General features: G+C 49.2%; 1 protein-coding gene across 3 annotated transcripts in view; it reads right to left on the reverse strand.

Annotated features, from left to right (window-relative positions):
- bbs9 (Bardet-Biedl syndrome 9) overlaps window positions 1–24,751 on the reverse strand; it is a 217,361-nt gene that overhangs the window by 76,464 nt on the left and 116,146 nt on the right. For all 3 annotated transcript variants that reach the window (XM_042311216.1, XM_042311211.1, XM_042311215.1), the window contains one exon: window positions 18,791–18,910. In XM_042311216.1, the coding sequence (XP_042167150.1) occupies window positions 18,791–18,910 (120 nt within the window). The remainder of the gene's footprint in view (window positions 1–18,790; window positions 18,911–24,751) is intronic.

Below are 24,751 nucleotides of genomic sequence, written 5' to 3' on the forward strand. Positions count from 1 at the left end.
CCCTCCCTCCCTAGTACTGTCCTCACTCCCTCCCTAGAACTGTCCTCCCTCTCTAGTACCGTCCTCCCTCCCACCCTAGTACCGTCCCCCCCTCCCACCCTAGAACTGTCCTCCCTCCATAGTACCGTCCCCTCCCTCCCTCCCTAGTACTGTCCTCCCTCCCTCCCTAGTACTGTCCTCCCTCCCTCCCTAGTACTGTCCTCCCTCCCTCCCTCCCTAGTACTGTCCTCACTCCCTCCATAGTACTGTCCTCACTCCCACCTGAGTACTGTCCTCCCTCCATAGTACTGTCCTCCCTCCCTCCCTTCCTAGTATTGTCCTCCCTCCCTCCCTCCTCCCTAGTACTGTCCTCCCTCCCCACTCCCTTCCTAGTACTGTCCTCCCTCCCTCCCTGTCCTCCCTCCCTCCTACTGTCCTCGCACCCTCCCTCCCTCCCTAGTACTGTTCTCGCTCCCACCCTCCCTAGTACTGTCGCTCCCACCCTCCCAGGAAACTGTCCTCGCTCCCACCCTCCCTAGTACTGTCCTCCTCCCTCCATCCCAAGTACTGTCCTCCCTCCCTCCCTAGTACTGTCCTCCATCCCAAGTACTGTCCTCCCTCCTTCCCTCCCTAGTACTGTCCTCCCTCCTTCCCTCCCTAGTACTGTCCTCCCTCCCTCCCTCCCTAGTACTGTCCTCCGCTCCCTCCCTCCCTAGTACTGTCCTCGCTCCCTCCCTCCCTAGTACTGTCCTCGCTCCCTCCCTCCCTAGTACTGTCCCTCCCTCCCTCCCTCCCTCCCTAGTACTGTCCTCCCTCCCCTCCCTCCCTCCTCCCTCCCTAGTACTGTCCTCCCCTAGTACTGTCCTCCCTCCCTCCCTCCCTCCCTAGTACTGTCCTCCCTCCCTAGTACTGTCCTCCCTCCCTCCCTCGTACTGTCCTCCCTCCCTCCCTAGTACTGTCCTCCCTCCCTCCCTCCCTCCCTAGTATTGTCCTCCCTCCCTCCCTAGTACCCTCCTCCCCCCTCCCTAGTACTGTCCTCGCTCCCCCCTCCCTAGTACTGTCCTCGCTCCCCCCTCCCTAGTACTGTCCTCCCTCCCTCCCTAGTACTGTCCTCCCTCCCTCCCTCCCTAGTACTGTCCTCCCTCCCTCCCTCCCTCCCTCCCTAGTACTGTCCTCCCTCCTTCCCTAGTACTGTCCTCGCTCCCTCCTTCCCTAGTACTGTCCTCGCTCCCACCCTCCCTAGTACTGTCCTCGCTCCCACCCTCCCTAGTACTGTCCTCCCCCCCCCTCCCTAGTACTGTCCTCCTCCCTAGTACTGTCCCTTCCTCCCTCCCTAGTACTGTCCTCCATCCCTCCCTCCCTAGTACTGTCCTCCCTCCCTAGTACTGTCCTCCCTCCCTCCCTCCCTAGTACTGTCCTCCCTCCCTAGTACTGTCCTCCCTCCCTAGTACTGTCCTCCCTCCCTCCCTCCCTAGTATTGTCCTCCCTCCCTCCCTCCTCCCTAGTATTGTCCTCCCTCCCTAGTACTGTCCTCCCTCCCTCCCTCCCTAGTATTGTCCTCCCTCCCTCCCTCCCTAGTATTGTCCTCCCTCCCTAGTACTGTCCTCCCTCCCTCCCTCCCTAGTACTGTCCTCCCTCCCTAGTACTGTCCTCCCTCCCTCCCTCCCTAGTATTGTCCTCCCTCCCTCCCTCCCTAGTATTGTCCTCCCTCCCTAGTACTGTCCTCCCTCCCTCCCTCCCTCATACTGTCCTCGCACCCTCCCTCCCTCCCTAGTACTGTTCTCGCTCCCACCCTCCCAGGAAACTGTCCTCGCTCCCACCCTCCCTAGTACTGTCCTCGCTCCCACCCTCCCTAGTACTGTCCTCCCTCCATCCCAAGTACTGTCCTCGCTCCCTCCCTCCCTAGTACTGTCCTCCCTCCCTAGTACTGTCCTCCCTCCCTAGTACTGTCCTCCCTCCCTAGTACTGTCCTCCCTCCCTAGTACTGTCCTCCCTCCCTCCCTAGTATTGTCCTCCCTCCCTCCCACTGTCCTCCCTCCCTCCCTCCCTAGTATAGTCCTCCCTCCCTCCCTCCCTAGTATTGTCCTCCCTCCCTCCCTCCCTAGTACTGTCCTCCCTCCCTCCCTCCCTCATACTGTCCTCGCACCCTCCCTCCCTCCCTAGTACTGTTCTCGCTCCCACCCTCCCAGGAAACTGTCCTCGCTCCCACCCTCCCCTGTCCCTCCCTAGTACTGTCCTCCCTCCATCCCAAGTACTGTCCTCGCTCCCTCCCTCCCCAGTACTGTCCTCCCTCCCTAGTACTGTCCTCCCTCCCTAGTACTGTCCTCCCTCCCTAGTACTGTCCTCCCTCCCTAGTACTGTCCTCCTCCCTCCCTCCCTAGTACTGTCCTCCCTCCCTAGTACTGTCCTCCCTCCCTCCCTAGTACTGTCCTCCCTCCCTAGTACTGTCCTCCCTCCCTCCCTAGTACTGTCCTCCCTCCCTAGTACTGTCCTCCCTCCCTCCCTAGTACTGTCCTCCTCCCCCCTCCCTAGTACTGTCCCTCCCTCCCTAGTACTGTCCTCGCTCCCCCCCTCCCTAGTACTGTCCTCCCTCCCTCCCTAGTACTGTCCTCCCTCCCTCCCTAGTACTGTCCTCCCTCCCTCCCTCCCTAGTACTGTCCTCCCTCCCTCCCTCCCTCCCTAGTACTGTCCCTCCCCTCCTCCCTAGTACTGTCCCGCTCCCTCCTTCCCTAGTACTGTCCTCGCTCCCACCCTCCCTAGTACTGTCCTCGCTCCCACCCTCCCTAGTACTGTCCTCCCTCCCACCCTCCCTAGTACTGTCCTCCCTCCCTAGTACTGGTCCTTCCTCCCTCCCTAGTACTGTCCTCCATCCCTCCCTCCCTAGTACTGTCCTCCATCCCTCCCTCCCTAGTACTGTCCTCCCTCCCTAGTACTGTCCTCCCTCCCTCCCTCCCTAGTACTGTCCTCCCTCCCTAGTACTGTCCTCCCTCCCTAGTACTGTCCTCCCTCCCTCCCTCCCTAGTATTGTCCTCCCTCCCTCCCTCCCTCCCTAGTATTGTCCTCCCTCCCTAGTACTGTCCTCCCTCCCTCCCTCCCTAGATTGTCCTCCCTCCCTAGTACTGTCCTCCCTCCCTCCCTCGTACTGTCCTCCAGAGTACTGTCCTCCCTCCCTCCCTCCCTAGTATTGTCCTCCCTCCCTCCCTCCCTAGTATTGTCCTCCCTCCCTCCCTCCCTAGTACTGTCCTCCCTCCCTCCCTCCCTCATACTGTCCTCGCACCCTCCCTCCCTCCCTAGTACTGGAGGCTCCCACCCTCCCAGGAAACTGTCCTCGCTCCCACCCTCCCTAGTACTGTCCTCGCTCCCACCCTCCCTAGTACTGTCCTCCCTCCATCCCAAGTACTGTCCTCGCTCCCTCCCTCCCTAGTACTGTCCTCCCTCCCTAGTACTGTCCTCCCTCCCTAGTACTGTCCTCCCTCCCTAGTACTGTCCTCCCGGAGTACTGGAGGTACTGTCCTCCCTCCCTAGTACTGTCCTCCCTCCCTCCCTAGTACTGTCCTCCCTCCCTAGTACTGTCCTCCCTCCCTCCCTCCCTAGTACTGTCCTCCCTCCCTAGTACTGTCCTCCCTCCCTAGTACTGTCCTCCCTCCCTCCCTCCCTAGGACTGTCCTCCCTCCCTCCCTCCCTAGTACTGTCCTCCCTCCCTCCCTCCGGAGTACTGGAGTATTGTCCTCCCTCCCTCCCTCCCTCCCTCCCTCCCTCCCTCCCTCCCTCCCTCCCTCCCTCCCTCCCTCCCTAGTACTGTCCTCCCTCCCTCCCTCCCTCCCTCCCTCCCTAGTACTGTCCTCCCTTCCTCCCAGAGGACCGGGGGTACCGGAGGACTGGAGGTACCGGGAGACTGGAGGACTGGGGGACCGGAGAACTGGAGGTACTGGAAGACTGGAGGACTGGGGGACCGGAGTTACTGGAGGTACCGGAGTTACTGGAGGACTGGAGCTACCAGAGGACTGGAGGTACTGAATGTACTGGGGGACCGGAGGTACTGGAGGTACGGAGGAACCGGAAGTACCGGAGGATTAGGAGGACCGGAGGAACTGGAGGGACCGGAGGAACCGGAGGGACCGGAGGACGGAGGAACTGTAGGAACGGAGGTACCGGAGGACCGGAAGGAGTGGAGGATTGGGGGACTGGAGGTACTGGAGGTACCGGAGGAATGGAGGAGTGGAGGATTGGGGGACTGGAGGTACTGGAGGTACTGGAGGTACTGGAGGACTGGGGGACCGGAGGACCGGATGAATGGAGGTACCGGAGGACTGGAGGTACCGGATGAATGGAGGTACCGGAGGACTGGAGGTACCTGGAGGACTGGGGGACTGGAGGGACTGGAGGTACTGGAGGACTGCAGGGACCGGAGGTACTGGGGGACCGGAGGTACTGGAGGACCGGAGGTACTGGAGGACCGGAGGTACTGGAGGACAAGGAGGATCGGAGGACCGGGGGACCGGAGGACTGGAGGGACCGGAGGACTGGAGGGACCGGAGGACTGGAGGGACCGGAGGACTGGAGGGACCGGAGGACTGGAGGAACTGGAGGACCGGAGGACTGGAGGTACTGGAGGTACTGGAGGACTGGAGGTACTGGAGGACTGGGGGACCAGAGGACCGGAGGTACTGGAGGACCAGAGGACTGGGGGACCGGAGGACTGGGGGACCGGAGGTACTGGAGGTACTGGAGGACTGGAGAATCAGAGGACTGGAGGTACTGGAGGACTGGAGGTACTGGAGGACTGCAGGGACTGGAGGACTTGAGGTACTGGAGGACCGGAGGTACTGGAGGACCGGAGGTACTGGAGGACCTGAGGTACTGGAGGACCGGAGGTACTGGAGGACCGGAGGTACTGGAGGACCGGAGGTACTGGAGGACCGGAGGTACTGGAGGACCGGAGGTACTGGAGGACCGGAGGTACTGGAGGACCGGAGGTACTGGAGGACCGGAGGTACTGGAGGACCGGAGGTACTGGAGGACCGGAGGTACTGGAGGACTGCAGGGACTGGAGGACTGGAGGTACTGGAGGACCGGGGGACCGGAGAATCAGAGGACCGGAGGTACTGGAGGACCGGATGAATGGAGGTACCGGAGGACTGGAGGTACCGGAGGACGGGAGGTACCGGAGGACCGGGGGACTGGAGGTACCGGAGGACCGGGGGACTGGAGGTACCGGAGGACCGGGGGACTGGAGGTACCGGAGGACCGGGGGACTGGAGGTACTGGAGGACCGGGGGACTGGAGGTCCGGGGGACCGGAGGTACTGGAGGACCGGGGGACCGGAGGTACTGGAGGACCGGGGGACTGGAGGTACTGGAGGACCGGGGGACTGGAGGTCCGGGGGACTGGAGGTACTGGAGGACCGGGGGACTGGAGGTACTGGAGGACCGGAGGTACTGGAGGACCGGGGGACCGGAGGTACTGGAGGACTGGAGGGACTGGAGGACCGGAGGACTGGAGTTGGGAAACAGTGCTGTCGGCTACATCCACAGTATTGACATACTTGCATAACACCTATGGACATGAACAGCAGACTTAGTTCAGACAGCAGAGAACATAAGATAGCATTCCAGTGGTTAGAACTGGGTGGCTGCTTTAATAGAGGTCTCTGTTGAGTGACGACAGTATATAAAACCTCACTGAGGTGAGATGTACTAATGGGGGGGATTGAACAGGCAAGTGTACAAGTGTGTGTACTTGTTTATAGAAACACTACCACCTACGCACGCAGACAGACAGACAGCAGGTAGCCTAGTGGTTAGAGCGTTGGGCCAGTAGCCGGAAGGTTGCAAGAATCCCCGAGCTGACGAGGTAAAAATCTGTCCTTCTGCCACTGAACAAGGCAGTTAACCCACTGTTCCTAGGCCGTCATTGTAAATAAGAATGTGTTCTTAACTGACTTGCCTAGTTAAATAAAGACACACACACCCAGACACACACACACAGAAACACTCAAAACAGCCATATTACTCCACCCACAGGGGAACCCAGACCCAGTGCTTCCAAGAAACCTCCTTCCATTCCACGAGACAGTGTCACATACACACACACACCCCAGACAGACACACATTGCTATAAACATCAGCACATAACTCCCCTCACCACAAACTATGGAAAAAATAGCAGCGTGTGTGTGTGTGTGTATAGAGAGAGAGACAGGGCCTCTATCAGAGGAAGTTTCCCTAACTCAACAGAGAGTAACCATGTCTCTTATGTGTGTGAGAGAGAGTGACTGTTGTTCAGAGAGCTCATACTTATCAGCTTGACATTGTCCATGTGTTGGGTGTGTTTGCCCGTGTGAGACACACGTAAGCCCCCCCCCACACACACACACACTGAGATGTGCTGACCTGTCCTCCAGTAGTGTGGGGTGGGCAGGATCAGGATGGGGCAGGAAGAGGGATTTAGACAGAACAAAGGACAGCCAGACTTCAACACACAGGAAGTGATTGTAGAGGGGACAGAGTGGACATAACACACTACGTTACACTCAACCCTTACCCAGCTCTACCAGCACAGACAACAACCCTGGGCTCAGTATATGTGTGTGTGTCTGTGTACATACCACATAGTCCCCATGAGTCAGTAGCCAATGTGTGTGTGTGTATGTGTCTTACAAAGGTCATTGAAGTGGGTAAGTAATAGTTGTGTGTGGCATCAGTTTCAGAGTAAGAGACTGGGCCAGGTCAAGGAACCTTTGGTAAGAACATGCATGACACTGTGCGTGTGTGTGAACCTGCAGATTCTCACAGAGCCCCCTGTCCCAGACACTGGCCCATGGCAGCCGGCCACAGAGAGAGAAGGGAACCTCCCCAGTGTTTTCCTGCCAGCGTTTCCCCAACGTTCTCCCTGCGTCACTCTTAGGTTTCCTCTTTGGTTTGCACAGTTGGTGCTCATCAAGTCTAATGAATTAATGCAATTAATGTCATGTGCCGACAGGGCCTGCCATCCACACGGCTCTGGCTTGGCACGTGTGTGTACGTGTGTCTGTATGTGTGTTGGGTCGGAGTTTATGTGCTGTGTGTATGTGTGTGTATGTGTACCTGGAAATGGCTCTCATTTCCATGGCTCAATATTTGCCATGGGGCACAGCCCAGCCTCTACAGGACTAATGAAGGAAACGAATCATGTCCACTGTGATCACACACAAGGAGAGCTCTGAGAAGAGAGAGGAAGGGGAGGGAGAGAGGAGCTAAGGGGGAAGAAGGAGGTAAAGTGCATGGGAAATTGTGGAAGATGAGAAAGTGGGGAAGTGTGCGAGGGAGGCAGTGGGAAAGAAAGGAATGGGCACAGAGAAAGAGCATGAGAGAGATAGAGAGACAGAGAAAGAGCCTGAGAGAGATAGAGAGACAGAGAAAGAGCATGAGAGAGATAGAGACAGAGAAAGAGCATGAGAGATAGAGAGACAGAGAAAGAGCATGAGAGAGATAGAGAGACAGAGAAAGAGCCTGAGAGAGATAGAGACAGAGAAAGAGCATGAGAGATAGAGAGACAGAAAGAGCATGAGAGAGATAGAGACAGAGAAAGAGCATGAGAGAGATAGAGAGACAAAGAAAGAGTTAGCGGTCCAAACAGGCTGATATTTTGAACACTCCCCAATAGAGCTTTTTACTCCATGAACTTTGACCTTATTGGGTCCCCATGGCGATGGGGTCGTACTGTAAAACTCTCCACATCTGGACTAGCCTACTGCTTTGGACCTTCACTCTCTTCCTCCTTTACTTCTTCCTACTCCTCTCTGTTCCCTCCCTTCACCCCATATCTCCTGTTCCTCCTGCCTCCCTCCTCCTCTGGTCCTAAACAAACCTCAATGTCAACACATAGGCCTTGGCCAAGGCACCAGGGCAATACAGAGGTTGCTGGTGAGGCTTTGGGGACTCGTTGGGGTGTTGAGGATATTGGACCAGCGGGGTGTGTGTGTGTGTCCCTGCAGAGAATTGTCTTATAGTAAGTGACAGCTGACAATTACCCACCACCTAACCCCTCACCTGCTCTCTGCCCCCCATACAAATTGACACGTCTCCTCTTAGAAACCAGGATGGCCAGACTGACATTGCTCATCACACACACACACAGTTGTTGTTACGTCAGATGGAAAGGGGCTTTTAGAGAAGAGAGAGCTGGAAAGAGAGATTTAGAATGAATGGTGAAATGGCATATTGACAGAGAGATACAGGAAGACTGAAACTAGAGAAACTACACAGAGAGAGAGAGAGCACGAGAGAGAGCGCGAGAGAGAGCGATAGAGAGCAAGAGAGAGAGCGCGAGAGAGAGAGAGCGCGCGAGAGAGAGAGCGCGAGAGAGAGAGCGAGCGAGCAAGAGAGAGAGAGCGAGAGAGAGAGAGCGAGAGAGAGAGCGTGAGAGAGAGAGCAAGAGAGCGAGAGAGAGAGAGAGAGAGAGAGAGAGCGAGCGTGAGAGAGAGAGCGAGCGTGAGAGAGAGAGCGAGAGAGAGAGCGAGAGAGAGAGCGTGAGAGAGAGAGCGTGAGAGAGAGCGCGAGAGAGAGAGCGAGAGAGAGCGAGAAACTTGAAGAGACTGGAGAAAGACATAACATGTGTTAACCATTGCCGGGGCCGTTCCCGTGAGCAGTGGTGTACACGACACACTTAACGGCCCAGCTCTGGAAAAGTATACTTTACAATTCATTGCTTCCTTCTCGCAAAAATTAAAAGGTCTCCTGTTAAAAGCACAACTTGTCAAACGATAGCAGCTTTTATTACAGAGCAAACTCCCGCCCCTGCCTCTGTCTAGGGCCTACTTCCCTGCAAACTTGTTTTATTTAGAAAAGGGATACTCTGCACATGGGACCCCAGAGTGGGTAAGTGTGTGTGTGTGTGTGTGTGTGTGTGAGAGTGAGAGTGAGTGAGTGAGAGAGAGAGAGAGAGAAATATTGCACACATATGCGAGTGTGTAGACTCACACTGGGCCCACTTAACTACAGGCATCCTCAACACAACCCGTTACAGCAGTACAACATTCTTCAGCAGAATGGCTGAACCTAATGACCTTTGGGATCCTATTGAATGTATATGCTGCCCGGCACTGGAAGTGTTTCGCAGACTGGAAACCCTCCATCCGAACCAAACATTCCCAAAGGAAGCGCATTCATTCATTCCTTCATTCATTCAAGGAGATTCCCTACGGCTACAACGCAAACTCCAGGACAAACACTGTCTCCTTCCCACATGCTAGCTAGCTGACCGGGATTCAGGGAAATAAGAGGCACATCTGTGTTTCCACCTCTGAGGGAATGGCTGATGATGGTTATCATGGTTACCACAGCTCCTGGTCTCTCCCCGCTCTCTCTCTGAGTTCCCGGGAATGGGATTTTAATGGGATGTGTGGACAAAATGGAATAGTTGTGCCGATTTGCTCTGATAGAGGGGGAGAGAACAGCATGGGATTAAACTCTGAATGTTTTGACAAAAAAAAAAGAGGACAAATAAGAAAAACAGCTGAAAAAAAACTGTGTGACAAGGGCCAGAGAAGGGCCTGTGATTGGGCAACTGATGGAATCTGAGATTTGATTGGTTGATTGTTAGGTAAAATGTAAGAGCCTACGATTCAGCCTCTTAAATTCTTGCTATGTGGACTATTTACAGATGTAGGATCTTAATTTGAGCCAGTTTGCTACAGCAGGAAAATAATCCTCCAGCAAAAGAAAATGTGAAATATTATGTGGATTATAGTTAATGGACTTTTTTGGGGGGTTGATACATTTTTCGTAAGGGAAAATCAAGTCTGAAATAATTACTAACTTCACAAGCCTTTTTAAACCTCAAATACACGACATGTTTTTACACGTTTTTACATTTCCTACATTGCAAGAATGTTATCCTGCAAAAGGGGGATCAAATTAAGATCTTCCTTTATGCATATCTATTGAACATGAAGTAAAAGTAAGAGTCAGTGTCTTGATTGGCTGAGAGATAATAAAGAATTCTCTTCGATAATAATCACAGTTGGGTATATCCCCCCCCAAGCAGACACATTGACGGCCCTGAAAGAACTTCATTGGACTCTATGTAAACTGGAAACCACATATCCTGAGGCTGCATTTATTGTAGCTGTGGATTTTAACAAGGCTAATCTGAAAACAAGGCTCCCTACATTTTATCAGCATATCGAATGCGCGACCCAGGTAAAACCCTGGATCATTGTTACTCTAACTTCCGCGACGCATACAAAGCCCTTCCCCGCCCTCCTTTCGGAAAATCTGACCACGACTCCATTTTGTTACTCCCAGCCTATAGACAGAAACTAAAACAGGAAACGCCTGTGCTCAGGTCTGTTAAACGCTGGTCCAACCAATCGGATTCCACGCTTCAAGATTGCTTCGATCACGTGGACTGGGATATGTTCCGCATAGTGTCGGACAATAACATTGATGAATACGCTGATTTGGTGAGCGAGTTTATTAGCAAGTGCATCGGTGATGTTGTACCAACAGCGACTATTAAAACCTTCCCCAACCAGAAACCGTGGATTGATGGCAGCATTCACGCAAAACTGAAAGCGCGAACCACTGCTTTTGATCAGGGCAAGGCGACCGGAAAAATGACAGAATACAAACAGTGTAGCTATTTCCTCCGCAAGGCAATCAAACAAGCTAAGCGCCAGTATAGAGACAAAGTAGAGTCGCAATTCAACGGCTCGGACACAAGAGGTATGTGGCAGGGTCTGCAGTCAATCACGGATTACAAAAAGAAAACCAGCCCCGTCACGGACCACGATGTCTTGCTCCCAGACAAACTAGACAACTTCTTTGCTCGCTTTGAGGACAATACATTGCCACCAACACGGCCCGCTACCAAAACCTGCGGGCTCTCCTTCACTGCAGCCGAGGTGAGTAAAACATTTAAACGCAAGGATGCCGGCCCAGACGGCATCCCTAGATGCCTTCACCCCTAGCGTCTTCAGAGCATGCACAGAACAGCTGGCTGGTGTGTTTACAGACATATTCAATCAATCCCTATCCCAGTCTGCTGTTCCCACATGCTTCAAGAGGGCCACCATTGTTCTTGTTCCCAAGAAAGCTAAGGTAACTGAGCTAAATGACTATCACCCCGTAGCACTCACTTCCGTCATCACAAAGTGCTTTGAGAGACTAGTCAAGGACCATATCACCTCCACCCTACCTGACACCCTAGACCCACTCCAATTTGCTTACCGCCGCAATAGGTCCACAGACGACGCAATCGCAATCACACTGCCCTAACCCATCTGGACCTATGTAAGAATGCTGTTCATTGACTACAGCTCAGCATTTAACACCATAGTACCCTGGGTCTCTACCCCACCCGGTGCAATTTGGTCCTGGACTTCCTGACGGGCCGCCCCCAGGTGGTGAGGGTAGGAAACAACATCTCCACCCCGCTGATCCTCAACACTGGGGCCCCACAAGGGTGTGTTCTCAGCCCTGTCCTGTACTCCCTGTTCACCCACGACTGCGTGGCCATGCATGCCTCCAACTCAATCATCAATTTAGCAGACGACACTACAGTGGTAGGCTTGATTGCCAACAACGACAAGACGGCCTACAGGGAGGAGGTGAGGGCCCTCGGATTGTGGTGTCAGGAAAATAAGAAGAAGGAGTAGAAGGAGCAGCAGGGCCTCTTCAACCTCAGGAGGTTGAAGAAATTTGGCTTGTCCCCGAAAACACTTAACTTTTACAGGTGCACAATTGAGAGCATCCTGTCGGGCTGTATCACCGCCTGGTACGACAACTGCTCCACCCATAACCGTAAGGCTCTCCAGAGGGTAGTGACGTCTGCACAACGCATCACCGGGGGCGAACTACCTGCCCTCCAGGACACCTATACCACCTGATGTCACAGGAAGGGCAAAAAGATCATCAAGGACAACAACCACCCGATCCACTGCCTGTTCACCCCGTTATCATCCAGAAGGCGAGGTCAGTACAGGTGCATCAAAGCTGGGACCGAGAGACTGAAAAACAGCTTCTATCTCAAGGCCATCAGACTGTTAAACAGCCATCACTAACATTGAGTGGCTGCTGCCAACATACTGACTCAAATCTCTAGCCACATTAACAATAAAAAATTGGATGTAATAAATGTATCACTAGCCACTTTAAACAATGCCACTTTATATACTGTTTATACACATTACTCATCTCATATGTATATACTGTACTCTATACCATCTACTGCATCTTGGCTATGCCGTTCGGCGATCACTCATCCATATATTTTTATGTACACTTTTTATTTACACTTGTGTGTATAAGGTAGTAGTTGTGAAATTGTTAGATTACTTGTTAGATATTACTGTACGGTCGGAACTATAAGCACAAGCATTTTGCTACACTCGCATTAACATCTGCTAACCATGTGTATGTGACAAATCAAATTTGATTTGAAGATCTAGCGGGTGAGAGACGAGTGGGATGACATCACCCTGTATGGTTCGAGGCGCATCGATAACGTTTTCATGACAACAGGTCTCACAACAGATCTTGAACAAAGACACAACATTCTCAATACAGTCTCTCAACGGTCTAAAACACCCCAGTCCTACATTAGTAGAAACATTTTGCACTATTTGCAATGTCATTTCTCAAAAGTCTCACACCATTCGCACAACGGTCTCAAAAACTCTACATTTCACTGCAGTCTCACAGAAGTCTTGCGGTTGTCTCCCAACATCCACAAAATCTCCTGACATTCGCCCAGCATGCCGACAACATCTCTCACCATCTATATCAACGCAACCCAATCCGGTAGCCGGCCTGCCTGACTGCCCGCTTGTCTAGAGCACTGTCGTCAACTCCATCATTAGCATTAGCCGCGTGGGTCTAAACATAACCCATTACATCACCCATTACATAAAGCAGGACAGAAACGTTAGGGAAACATTACAACACCAGGCATCACATTATTTCCAATCAATGGAGCCTGGGCCAGCCAAGAGTTCAAAAATACCACAGCGCGAAGCTGTGTTAAACACATGGAAAGCGGCGGCATTGATATGGAGTTGCTAACACATCTACTGTAGCAGTAGCTCACTGCTGCCCAGAGCACGATCTACTATTTACATCCTCCTGTACTTCATAAACAGATGGTTAAAGGCTTACACAATGTAAAGACTGTACAACCATCTACAGTACACCATCACAAACATCATCTGATGACGAATATACTGACAGATGGAGGACATTGTAACATCTGTAGCAATATCTAGTGGTTGTGGACACAGACATGCAGACAGACAGTCGGACAGAGACCGGAACAGTCAGACACCATGAGAAAGCTGGTATCCTCTTCTATCCCAAAGCGTGGATGCTTCCAGCAGCCCCTGGGCTCGCTCTCTGAGCCCCCACTACCCAGGCGATGCTGCTCCTGAGTTTATACATGCTCACACATACCATAAACACACTTACACTTGGACAAAACACACACTTTATCTCTAAGAGTCTTCACAGATGGGAAGGTGTGTTTGTATGTGTGTTTATATGTATATGACATGATGGTCTGGCGTCGAAGGCCTCTCTAATCCCTACTCAGCCCCCATTAATAAAAACACAAGCATAAAACAGACCCAAATTCCCGCTTCCAAATACGCCTGCCTGCGCACCCCCCACTCCCTTCCAGAAATCTGCCTGCACAAGCGTTTGGTCCCCCCATGCCGAGCTGTGAGCCACGGGTCATACACTTTGGTCACAGCCTTGGAGACACAGTGAGGGGATGAGGAAAACTGTTCCAGGGCCTGTAGTATGAGGAGAACAGTCAATGTCTGGTCACAGGAGACACAGTGAGGGGATGAGGAAAACTGTTCCAGGGCCTGTAGTATGAGGAGAACAGTCAATGTCCGGTCACAGGAGACACAGTGAGGGGATGAGGAAAACTGTTCCAGGGCCTGTAGTATGAGGAGAACAGTCAATGTCTGGTCGTAGAAGACGTGTCAAATAACAATCATTTCTGAGTAATAGGAGTGTAACACGTCAGCAAAAGGATAATAATATGGGGCTAATGGAACAAACCTTGTGGCCTTGTACTTGCGGTAGCTGGTAGATGACAGTAAGGTCATTGAATGGTGAGGTCTGCAGTAGAGGCCATGTGAATGGGATGATGCTAATGGCTAATAGCTGTATTGTGTGGCTGCTGACCGGAGACTGACTCGGAGGGGGTAATTGAGTTTGGGCTGTGCCCTCAGAGGATCTGACCTTATAAACACCCCGCCCTCCTCCTCCTCTCTATGATGGAGGGAACGAGGGAGGGAGGGAGACTTTCAGTGATCCACTGTTTAATAAAGTACTGCTTCAGTGAAAGTTGAGAGGGCATGTTGGTGACATGTCACTGTAGACCGGGACTGATCATTGAAATGAACCCAGTCTTCCAGGAACACAGTCAGCATCATTCCTCTTTTCATGTATTTGTGTCTCAGCTACCATACACTCTATTAGCAGTTTTGATTGAACGGGGCCCAATGCCTCTCTGTCTCTAAACTGTGTGTGTGTGTGTGTGTGTGTGTGTGTGTGTGTGTGTGTGGTATAGGTGGCGTCCCTGTGATCCCAGGTGGGCCGTGGGGGGTTCGGCGGAAAGAAGAGAGGAGACACTCTCTCTCTTTCATCTCCCTTTCATCCAGGCCACTAGAGAAGAGAAGGAGAGCGAGCAGCGACACAGTTCTATCCAAGACACCTTTTGAAGCCTTTCAACTGTACTAGAGGTGCTTCCTGGCTCCCATGCACCCTAACAGGGGGGGTTGGTTGGAGCCTAATTACCTTTAAGTCTGCCACAGGTAGGAGAATGTGTGTGTGGTTTATCTACGGTGAAGAAGGAGGGAGGTAGAGGTGTAAGTTGATCTGTTCATTTAGCCCCTTCTGCTTTCGCCTGTGTGCCCCCACCATTCTGGAAATTCTCTCTGAGTTCATATATGTAAATTAATTTGGATGTTTCCATGTCTCGCTCACACTCCCTAATGGGCGGTGGTTTGGTTGTAAGAGGGACATGCCTGGACAGAGCGCCTTCTCTCTCTAGGTCCAAACCACACAGTTCCATCCTCTGAAGATTTCCATTACAAACTAAACTAATTAGGGATTATTTCTGTTTTCTGTTATGATGTTTGACAGTGGGAGGACAGGGGAGGCAGAGACAGAGAGAGATGCCCCTCAGGTGGGCTATAAAGCCCACAGGTACTTTCAGACGGACAGATATCCATTGCCGGTGGTAAACCCCAGGCAGCCCATCCACCCTTGGAGCATGGTATGGGATGGGGATCTGGTTGTTTGGAGAAGATGGGATACAAACAAGAGGAGGAAGAGGATGGAGGATAATTCAGACGGGAGCAAGACATTAATCAGGTAGCATCACGAAGACAATTACACTTTCAAAGACACTTGGCTGTCACCAAGTCATCATGTAGGCTATCCACTATTCAAGTAGCACTATGAATCCAAATGTTTAAAAAATCCAATAAATCCTGTGGTTAGCTCTATTCTGTTTATTTTCATAAAAAATAAAACTCCCTAGTCCTTGGCGATGACAAGCATACCCATAACATGATGCAGCCATGCTTCAAAATATGAAGAGTGGTACTCAGTGATGTTTTGTGTTGGATTTCCCCCAAACTTAACGCTTTGTATTCAGGACAAAGCATGTATTTCTTTGCCACATTTTTTTGCAGTTTTACTTTAGTGCCTAAAAGTAGTAAATTACCTACTACTGTCCTCTGACCGTGGTCATGTCTTTATTCTCGTTCTCTTAGATTTAAGTGCTGGCGCCTTTGGCACTATTGATCATGCTATCCTCATTAAGAGGTTAGAAAACTTGGTTGGTCTACGAGGACAGATTCTTAGCTGGCTAACAATTTATACCTTTCCGAGCGGTATCAATTTGTTCAGCTGGGTGATAATCGTAAAGTTCCAAGGTTGGATTTGGCGTTCCTCAAGGTTCTGTGCTTGGACCACTTTTATTTTCACTACACATGCTAGCCCTGGGTAATGTCATCTGTAAGCACAACATGCATATTCATTGCTATACACTCAGTTGTATTTATCAGTTAAACCAAACAATACATCACAGCCTTATGTCACAGATGTTGGATGAAAAACAAACTTCTTGTAATTAATCTCTGATAAGACTGAAATCATGCTACTTGGCCACAAAAAACTCACAAATAAAGTATCAGGCCTCACTCTTAACATTGATGGTTGCCCCATCACACCAAACATGGTTGTTAAAAACCTTGGTGTTACCTTTGACCCCGGACTAACCTTTGGCAACCACATAAAAAGCATATCCAAAACAACATCCTTCCATCTCAGGAAAATTTCCAGAATTAGACACTTGACACCAGATGACGAAAAATTGGTCCATGCATTTGCTTAGTCTAATAGATTAGACTATTGTAGTGCCCTCCTTTCCAGCTGCTCAGACTCTACTATTAAAAGCGTACAACTTGTACAGAACACTGCAGCTCGCATTTTACCCAACACAAGAAGGCACAAACACATCACTCCAGTTTTATCTGCAATACACTGGTTGCCTGTAAAGTATCGGTCGGATTTTAAAATCTTACTCTTAACTTCTAAAGCACTGCATGGTCTTGCCCCCTGTTATCTGACAGACATGCTTGTTCCATACAACCCAGTGAGGGCACTCCGCTCCCAAGGAGCCTATCTGCTTGTACCTAGATGCAGAACCAAGGCAGGGGGGCGGAGCGTTCCCTATTAAAGCCCCTCAGTTATGGAACAGCTGACACAGGGCAAGCTTTTAGCCGGGCCTTTAATAAGTGATTTTATTGATGGTATTTTATTTATCCTCTTTACGGCTTCCTGTTTGCTTTCCCTTTTGTAATTTTTTGTTTTAATGTAGTGTTTCGCTATTTTAAATGCACTAAATAAAGTTTGATTTGATTCCCAATAGAGGCCAGATGGGTTGCTCCACAACAGGCATCACTCACTTCAGTGGGCCACTCTCCCTAAATGACCCTAGAAAGGGAAGCATCCATCTCACTGCTCTTTTTGAAAAGGCGTCCGCATGCTTCTCATCCGATACAGTTCAGAACATTTTGTTCCGTTGTTTGTTTGTTTTGGTCTTTGGAAAAGTAATTTTTTCGGCTGTTCGTGCACACACATTTTTTTTCTCTCGAGGCAAGCCGAAGTCTACGCCAATATGTTGGTGATTGGTGAACAGTAGGGAATCTTCAATGAAGTGTTTGTTGTCATTCAATGAGACAAATCATTTTCATTCACATTTTTTCACTTGGGAAATACTGCACCAAACATCTTAGTTAGATGTAAAATTGTGCGACTAAGATCTCCGACAAAAATATCAAAATGAATTGCAGGTTTCTTGAGTTATTTTAGAATAATTCTGACTATTTTGAGGAAGTGTATACTGGCTACGGGTCTCAAAATAGTACTTTTGCCGCTTTTTTCTCATTTTTCAAGCGAAGGTCTTTTAAAGGAGAATGCAAGCACACTCGTTCGGTTCGCCTAGCCTTGTCCCGAACCGTAGCATGCGGAAGGCTTAAGTCATATACATGAAAAGCCATCACATGGCCTACCCAATACAACTCTGAATCATGGTGTAACCACTTCACAGAGTCTTACCTCAGTGTGTTGAGTGGTGGTCTGTGTGGTATTCTCTCATTAGGGTTAACAGGGGAAATGCACGGATTTTGTTTGTTTGTTTTTCCTCTGTGTTTTTGGTCTGGTTCTTTTAATTGGCTTGCGGAATGGATTTGTAATTGCACCGCATTCCTTTTGTGTGCACGTGGCGGGCATTTGATCTAGAGGTCTGAAAAAAATGTATGTTGTTCAATTGTATCTGGGTGTGATCGAGCCTATTGATGTAAATGCATGTGCCCAGAGTATGTGTGTGGGCTTTATGTAGAGGAAGTGTGTGTGTGTGTCTGAGTGTGTAGTGTGTATGCGTGTGTTCTTAACGATCCCCAAGCGTCGCCCGTCTGTGTCTCCCACACCTCCTCAGTGGGGCTCATTAGCGGCAACGCCTGGGTGGATTAACCACACAAAAAGGCACATGGACTGCCGACACAACATCTGCTCACTTCTAACCACTCATGTTTAGTGCTCCTCAAAGCCCTCCAACGTCATCTTAGAAAGGACAAACATGGATTTGTGCTCAATTCAAACCAGGAGTGTCTAAGTGGAGAAAGAGCAGTGTGTGCAGCAGTCTCCTCTCACATCCATCAGCTACAGAAGGAGCTGTCAGTCTGTTGCATTCATTTATTCAATTAAGTAGATTTCCTCAACATGGGAATTTAATGCAGAATTCCCTTCTGTCTGTGACTTATGATTGTTTATCTGAGACACACACACACACACACACACACACACACACACACACACACACACAAAATGGGTCAAGACAAATTATGTTTGGAAATCAAACAGAAGAAAACGTCCCGTTCTGAGGTTGGAAAAAAAAAAAAAAAAAAAAAACTTTTCCTCCTCAGTTAACTACAGTTTTAATTCAGGAAAAAAAATACCAGAAAAATTGCAATTCACCAGCTATTACAGCCAATCAGGGAGGGAGGGATGGAGGGAGGAGTAGAACCAGATGGAAGAGAGGAAAGCGAGAGAGACATCAAACAGAGCTTGAGCTCAGTGTGAGCCTTATATGAGACCAGCATCAGCACGATCTGAACACAGCATAAGAACAGCCACAGCAGACATGAGACCAGTCATATACAGTATGAGCTAAAGGAGGGTGAATCACAAGCTAAGGATGAGCTTTCCATGTGTCCATGTGTCCTGACTTTGTGTGTGTCCATCCCTTGACGTACCTGTCTTGGACTTGATTTTCTTGGACGGCTGTTTCTTTTTGATGAACTTGGTGGCAGACTCCTCTTGCAGGGGCGGCTCCTCCAGGTCCATAACAGCCTCCGCGATTGGCTCACAGCCCCCTGAGTTACAGGAAGAAGAGCATGATCAACAGCCAATAATTGAGACTGAATCCTGTCATGAGATATACAATGAGTGCACAAAACATTATTTACATGATGCTCTTTCCATGACAGACTGAATCCAAGTGAAAGACTTGATCCATTATTGCGGTCACTTGCTAAATCGACTTCAAATCAGCTTAGATGAAGGGGATTATTAAGCCTTGAGACATAAAATCAAATGTATTTATAAAAACCTTTTTACATCAGTAGATGTCACAAAGTGCTTATACAGGAACCCAGTCTAAAAATCCAAAACAGCAAGCAGAGTGAATATGGGCCAGCATCCCTGCGGAATGCTTTCCACACCTTGTAGTCCATACCCCGATGAATTCAGGCTGTTCTGAGGGCAAAAGGGGGTGCAACTCAATATTAGGAAGGTGTTCCTAAAGTTTTGTACACTAAATGTACATACACAAATCAAACCTGTGTGTAAAATCTCTCTCTGGAATATCAAGTTAGGATTTGGCCGTAACATGTGTCAAATGTGTAATAAAAGTGTTCTTTAGCTGCCCTTTTTCAAGTGACAAAGTCTCAGTAATTGTCAGATGTGGTTATGTAAGAACTTCATCTTCTACCAGGGCCTACAAGTGTCAATATTATCGTGTGTGTGTGTGTGTGTGTGTGTGTGTGTGGAATGTGTTTGTATGTATGTGGACATGTGGGTGTTGCCTATGTGTTGTGTGCGCTGGGGGTGTCAGAGTGAGACCCCCTCCAAGAGTATCTATCGGCTCTTCAATACCAAGGATGAACAGGAATTAGGAACCTCCTAGGTTCTATGAATCAGACCCCTTGTCTCTCCCTCTCGCCTCTCCTCTCTACCTTCTCCACCTCTCCGTCTGACCCCCAATCCCAAGGGCTTGTGTCATTTTTCATGCCACTTTCAGTTTACACCCTCAAAACACACCGTCTGAGCTGGCAGTGGTGTGTGTGAACGTGTGTGTGTTAGTCTGGGTATGTGGTTAAGTATGCAAGTGTTCATATGCGTGTGTGTGTATTTAAAATGCCCTCTACCTCTTGGCAGATGACCCTAATCCCGTCTAATGTTTTATCCTACGCTATAAAGCCAATCCTGTTCTGTTTAGTGAGGCCAATTGGTTGGGATGGCCCCTGGGGTTACTCCGAGCTGAAAGGCAACAGGCAGCCTCAGTTTGTTTTACCTCTTCCTGGTCATTGGCTTGTTTGAAATTGGATACGCCAGCCTTTAATTGGGCAGGTGTTTTTCTAAGCTTGTCTTTTTGCAATTTCGGACAGTGGCGGTGTGTGTATGTGTGATCAAGTGTAGTGTGTGTGTGCAGAGAGAGAGGGGTCGTATGTGGGAACAAGGGTAGTGTGTGTGTGTGTGTGTGTGTGTGTGTGTGTGTGTGTGTGTCTTAACCTCTGCCCAGCCATACATCAACACATGTTAAGGAAAGGGCCCCCACCTCTGGGCCACCTTTAGCCTGAAACGGAGCTCTTTAGGTGGGGAGACAAGCTAGGCAGCCCTCTCTCAGACTGTAGTATGGAGCTGCACACTGTCACATATACTAGGATATGAAAGATGTTTTGGTCTGGGAGACCGGGTTAGTTATGGTCCAAACTGCAGTACTGTCTGTATGTGGTCGAGTTAGGTCTCTTCCAGTAAGGCGTGTGATTGTAGTTAGAAGGGCAAATAAATAGGATGGAATTGCTGGAACGGTTGGTTGTGGTTTAGTTTGGTCTCTGTCTAAAACGGTTGGTCGTGGTTAAGTCTGGTCTCTGTTTTAAAACAGTTGGTCGTGGTTTAGTCTAGTCTCTGTTCTAAAATGGCTGGTCGTGGTTTGGTCTCTGTTCTAAAACGGTTGGTCGTGGTTTGGTCTCTGTTCTTATTATACCCTGATGAAGACAGCTTGGCTGTCGACACGTTGGTATTACATTTTTGCATCTGAGCTCCTAGTGTGCGGCTCTCTTTTATTTTCAAGTTTCTACTCCGCTAACCAGCACCTCGTCTTAATAGGTGTGCGTTTCTTTTTCTTCTAGATTGGTCTCTGTTCTAAAACAGTTGGTCGTGGTTTAGTCTGGTCTCTGTTTTAAAACAGTTGGTCGTGGTTTGGTCTCTGTTCTAAAATGGTTGGTCGTGGTTTGGTCTCTGTTCTAAAATGGTTGGTCGTAGTTTGGTCTCTGTTCTAAAATGGTTGGTCGTGGTTTAGTCTGGTCTCTGTTCTAAAACGGTTGGTCGTGGTTTAGTCTGGTCTCTGTTCTAAAACGGTTGGTCGTGGTTTGGTCTCTGTTCTTATTATACCCTGATGAAGACAGCTTGGCTGTCGACACGTTGGTATTACATTTTTGCATCTGAGCTCCTAGAGTGTGCGGCTCTCTTTTATTTTCAAGTTTCTACTCCGCTAACCAGCACCTCGTCTTAATAGGTGTGCGTTTCTTTTTCTTCTAGTTTGGTCTCTGTTCTAAAATGGTTGGTCGTGGTTTGGTCTCTGTTCTAAAATGGTTGGTCGTGGTTTAGTCTGGTCTCTGTTTTAAAACAGTTGGTCGTGGTTTGGTTTGGTCTCTGTTTTAAAACGGTTGGTCGTGGTTTAGTCTGGTCTCTGTTCTAAAATGGTTGGTCGTGGTTTGGTCTCTGTTCTAAAACGGTTGGTTGTGGTTTGGTCTCTGTTTTAAAACGGTTGGTTGTGGTTTAGTCTGGTCTCTGTTTTAAAACAGTTGGTTGTGGTTTGGTCTACATTATGTTCAATTCCCTACTGGACCGTTGTTGCTGTTCAATTTCAGTAGGTTTTATTTTATGGTTACATCTACGGAACCATTTGGTTGTGGTCAAAAGAACTAGAGCATGCACCAAACCGCCGCTGGTTGTGGTCAAAAGAACTAGAGCATGCACCAAACCGCCGCTGGTTGTGGTCAAAAGAACTAGAGCATGCACCAAACCGCCGCTGGTTGTGGTCAAAAGAACTAGAGCATGCACCAAACCGCCGCTGGTTGTGGTCAAAAGAACTAGAGCATGCACCAAACCGCCGCTGGTTGTGGTCAAAAGAACTAGAGCATGCACCAAACCGCCGCTGGTTGTGGTCAAAAGAACTAGAGCATGCACCAAACCGCCGCTGGTTGTGGTCAAAAGAACTAGAGCATGCACCAAACCGCCGCTGGTTGTGGTCAAAAGAACTAGAGCATGCACCAAACCGCCGCTGGTTGTGGTCAAAAGAACTAGAGCATGCACCAAACCGCCGCTGGTTGTGGTCAAAAGAACTAGAGCATGCACCAAACCGCCGCTGGTTGTGGTCAAAAGAACTAGAGCATGCACCAAACCGCCGCTGGTGTGGTCAAAAGAACTAGAGCATGCACCAAACCGCCGCTGGTTGTGGTCAAAAGAACTAGAGCATGCACCAAACCGCCGCTGGTTGTGGTCAAAAGAACTAGAGCATGCACCAAACCGCCGCTGGTTGTGGTCAAAAGAACTAGAGCATGCACCAAACCGCCGCTGGTTGTGGTCAAAAGAACTAGAGCATGCACCAAACCACCGCTGGTTGTGGTCAAAAGAACTAGAGCATGCACCAAACCACCGCTGGTTGTGGTCAAAAGAACTAGAGCATGCACCAAACCCCTGCTGGTTGTGGTTTGAATGTGTTAGACCGTTGTGTAGTGTAATGGTTCAGAAGATCATTTGGTTGTGGTTTGGTCTCAAATCTTGCAGATTGTTTGCTTGCGATATGATCTCTAGAAGTCCCTCTTTCTCCCCAGCCCAAAAGTGCACCTCCTGGTTTTGAAGTCAAAAATCAAACAGCTGTAAATCAAACAGACACCTGATCTACAGCCTAAACCCTGTCCCAACCACAAAGTCAACACCAAGGCTTTTTCTCCACTCTTTATGATGACAGGAGAGGAGGGAGATTGTTGGAAAGACACTGGGTTTTATGGTTATACTGTTGAGCAATGAGAGAGATATGGCCACACACTGACACATTGCCAAATTTGATAATGCACGCGAGCACACGCACGCTCCCAGAAAGAGGGAGTGAGGCAGACGGAGACATACAGAGACAGCGCTCTCTAAATGGGGTTTAGCCTAGGAATTCCTAACCGCTTTAAGTAGTTGAGCATTAAGTAGTGCTTTAGCTCGCAGAGAAGACCCCATTCATTCAGTGACAGTAGCCCTGCTCTCAACTTCAACATCTATTTCCTCTCCCTTCTCTTTAAGTCCTACAGGAATAGATCTCCTCACCACAAGGCATAACTGAAATCCTCCCAAAACAGCTGAGAAAGGAGACTTCAAACACAAGACAAGATACATCTGTTTACGCCGTCAGAAATGGCTCCCAAAGACAAGATTTGGATATAGGAACAAAGGTATCCTCAGTGGACTTGGAACTTGGAAAGGGGGGGGTCTATTTTAGGACTGAAACGCTTCAATTTCTAGCGTGTTAATTAGAGATGTTGATAGGAGAAGAGATTCTGGGAGAGAACACACACTTAAATACATGTACGGAATACAGTCAGACACAACAGCACGCACACACGCACACACCTCAAAGCCTGCTTGCATAACATCCCGTCAACAACCCTGCACCCCAGTAGTACATCACAATCACATTCCCCTGGCATTCACTTTATCACAACATATGGTTTTTCTCCACTGCATATATATTCAGAGGGGGACGTTCAAGATCTCCGAACTGTTGCCAAAAACGCCTGGTTCCAGCCGAGTAGCTAATGTATTCAACACATAGCAGGGAGAAGGGAATTTGACTAGTTCAGAGAGAGATACCACAGCAGAACCCGAAACAGAGCTGAGACAGAGCTGCATTTTCCTGACAAAATGTCAAGAATATTAAACAATTAAGAGTGTCATTTCACCAAATTTAAAACCCTTATTCAAGGTTTCAAAGACCTCTCTGATGAGAATAGGCTACCTGTCCTGTTGGGGGAGGATGCAGAGAGCTGTGGATTGGCAGCGAACTACATTGCTGCCTGCCATAAGATGAGGGACAGTGTCTGACAGACCAACAACCTGCACATGTCCTCTATGCCTCTGTTATTGTTCAACATATGGTTATTTTGACCCTTGATTATTGTTGTTACTGTTGTCCCGTTGACAATATTGATTAATATTATAAATCTCCAAAGTAAGCTTTGGCAATATGTACATTGTTATGTCATGCTAAAATAAATAATTGATTTGAGAGAGAGAGAAAAGAGGAGAGAGAAAGAAAGAATAAAAGTAAGAGAGAACGAAAGACAGGGTGAGAGAGAACGAGAGAAAGAGCAAATGAAGAGAGCAAAAGGAGAGAAAAAGAGAGATAGGAGAGGGAGAGTGAAAGAGAGAAAGCAAGAAAGAGAGAAAGAAAGGAGTGAGAGGAAGACAGAAAGAGTAAGAGAGCGAGAGAGAAAGTGAGAGAAAGAAAGAGTGAGAGAGAGCATGTATAGGTTCTCTGACTAATGTGAAAACATGATGGGGGGTTGGATGTGTTCCCGAAAGGAGACTTGTTCCCCAGCCTGTGTTATTCCTGCCCAGTGTGGAGTGGAGACTGGAAGTTCCATATAAAATGTGATAAATCATGAAGTGGAACTGTGGTGTGTGTAAACGCAGAGGTATCAATCTTCTTCTGTGGTGGGAGAGAGAAGATCCAGTTGAAGTCGGAGGTTCACATACACTTAGGTTGGAGTCATTAAAACTCATTTTCCAACCACTCCACAAATTTCTTGTTAACAAACTATAGTTTTGGCAAGTCTGTTAGGACATCTACCTTGTGCATGACACAAGTAATTTTTCCAACAATTGTTTACAGACAGATAATTTCACTTATAATTCACTGTATCACAATTCCAGTGGGTCAGAAG

The sequence above is a fragment of the Oncorhynchus tshawytscha genome, linkage group LG03, assembly GCF_018296145.1.
Source record: "Oncorhynchus tshawytscha isolate Ot180627B linkage group LG03, Otsh_v2.0, whole genome shotgun sequence".
Lineage (NCBI taxonomy): Eukaryota > Metazoa > Chordata > Actinopteri > Salmoniformes > Salmonidae > Oncorhynchus > Oncorhynchus tshawytscha.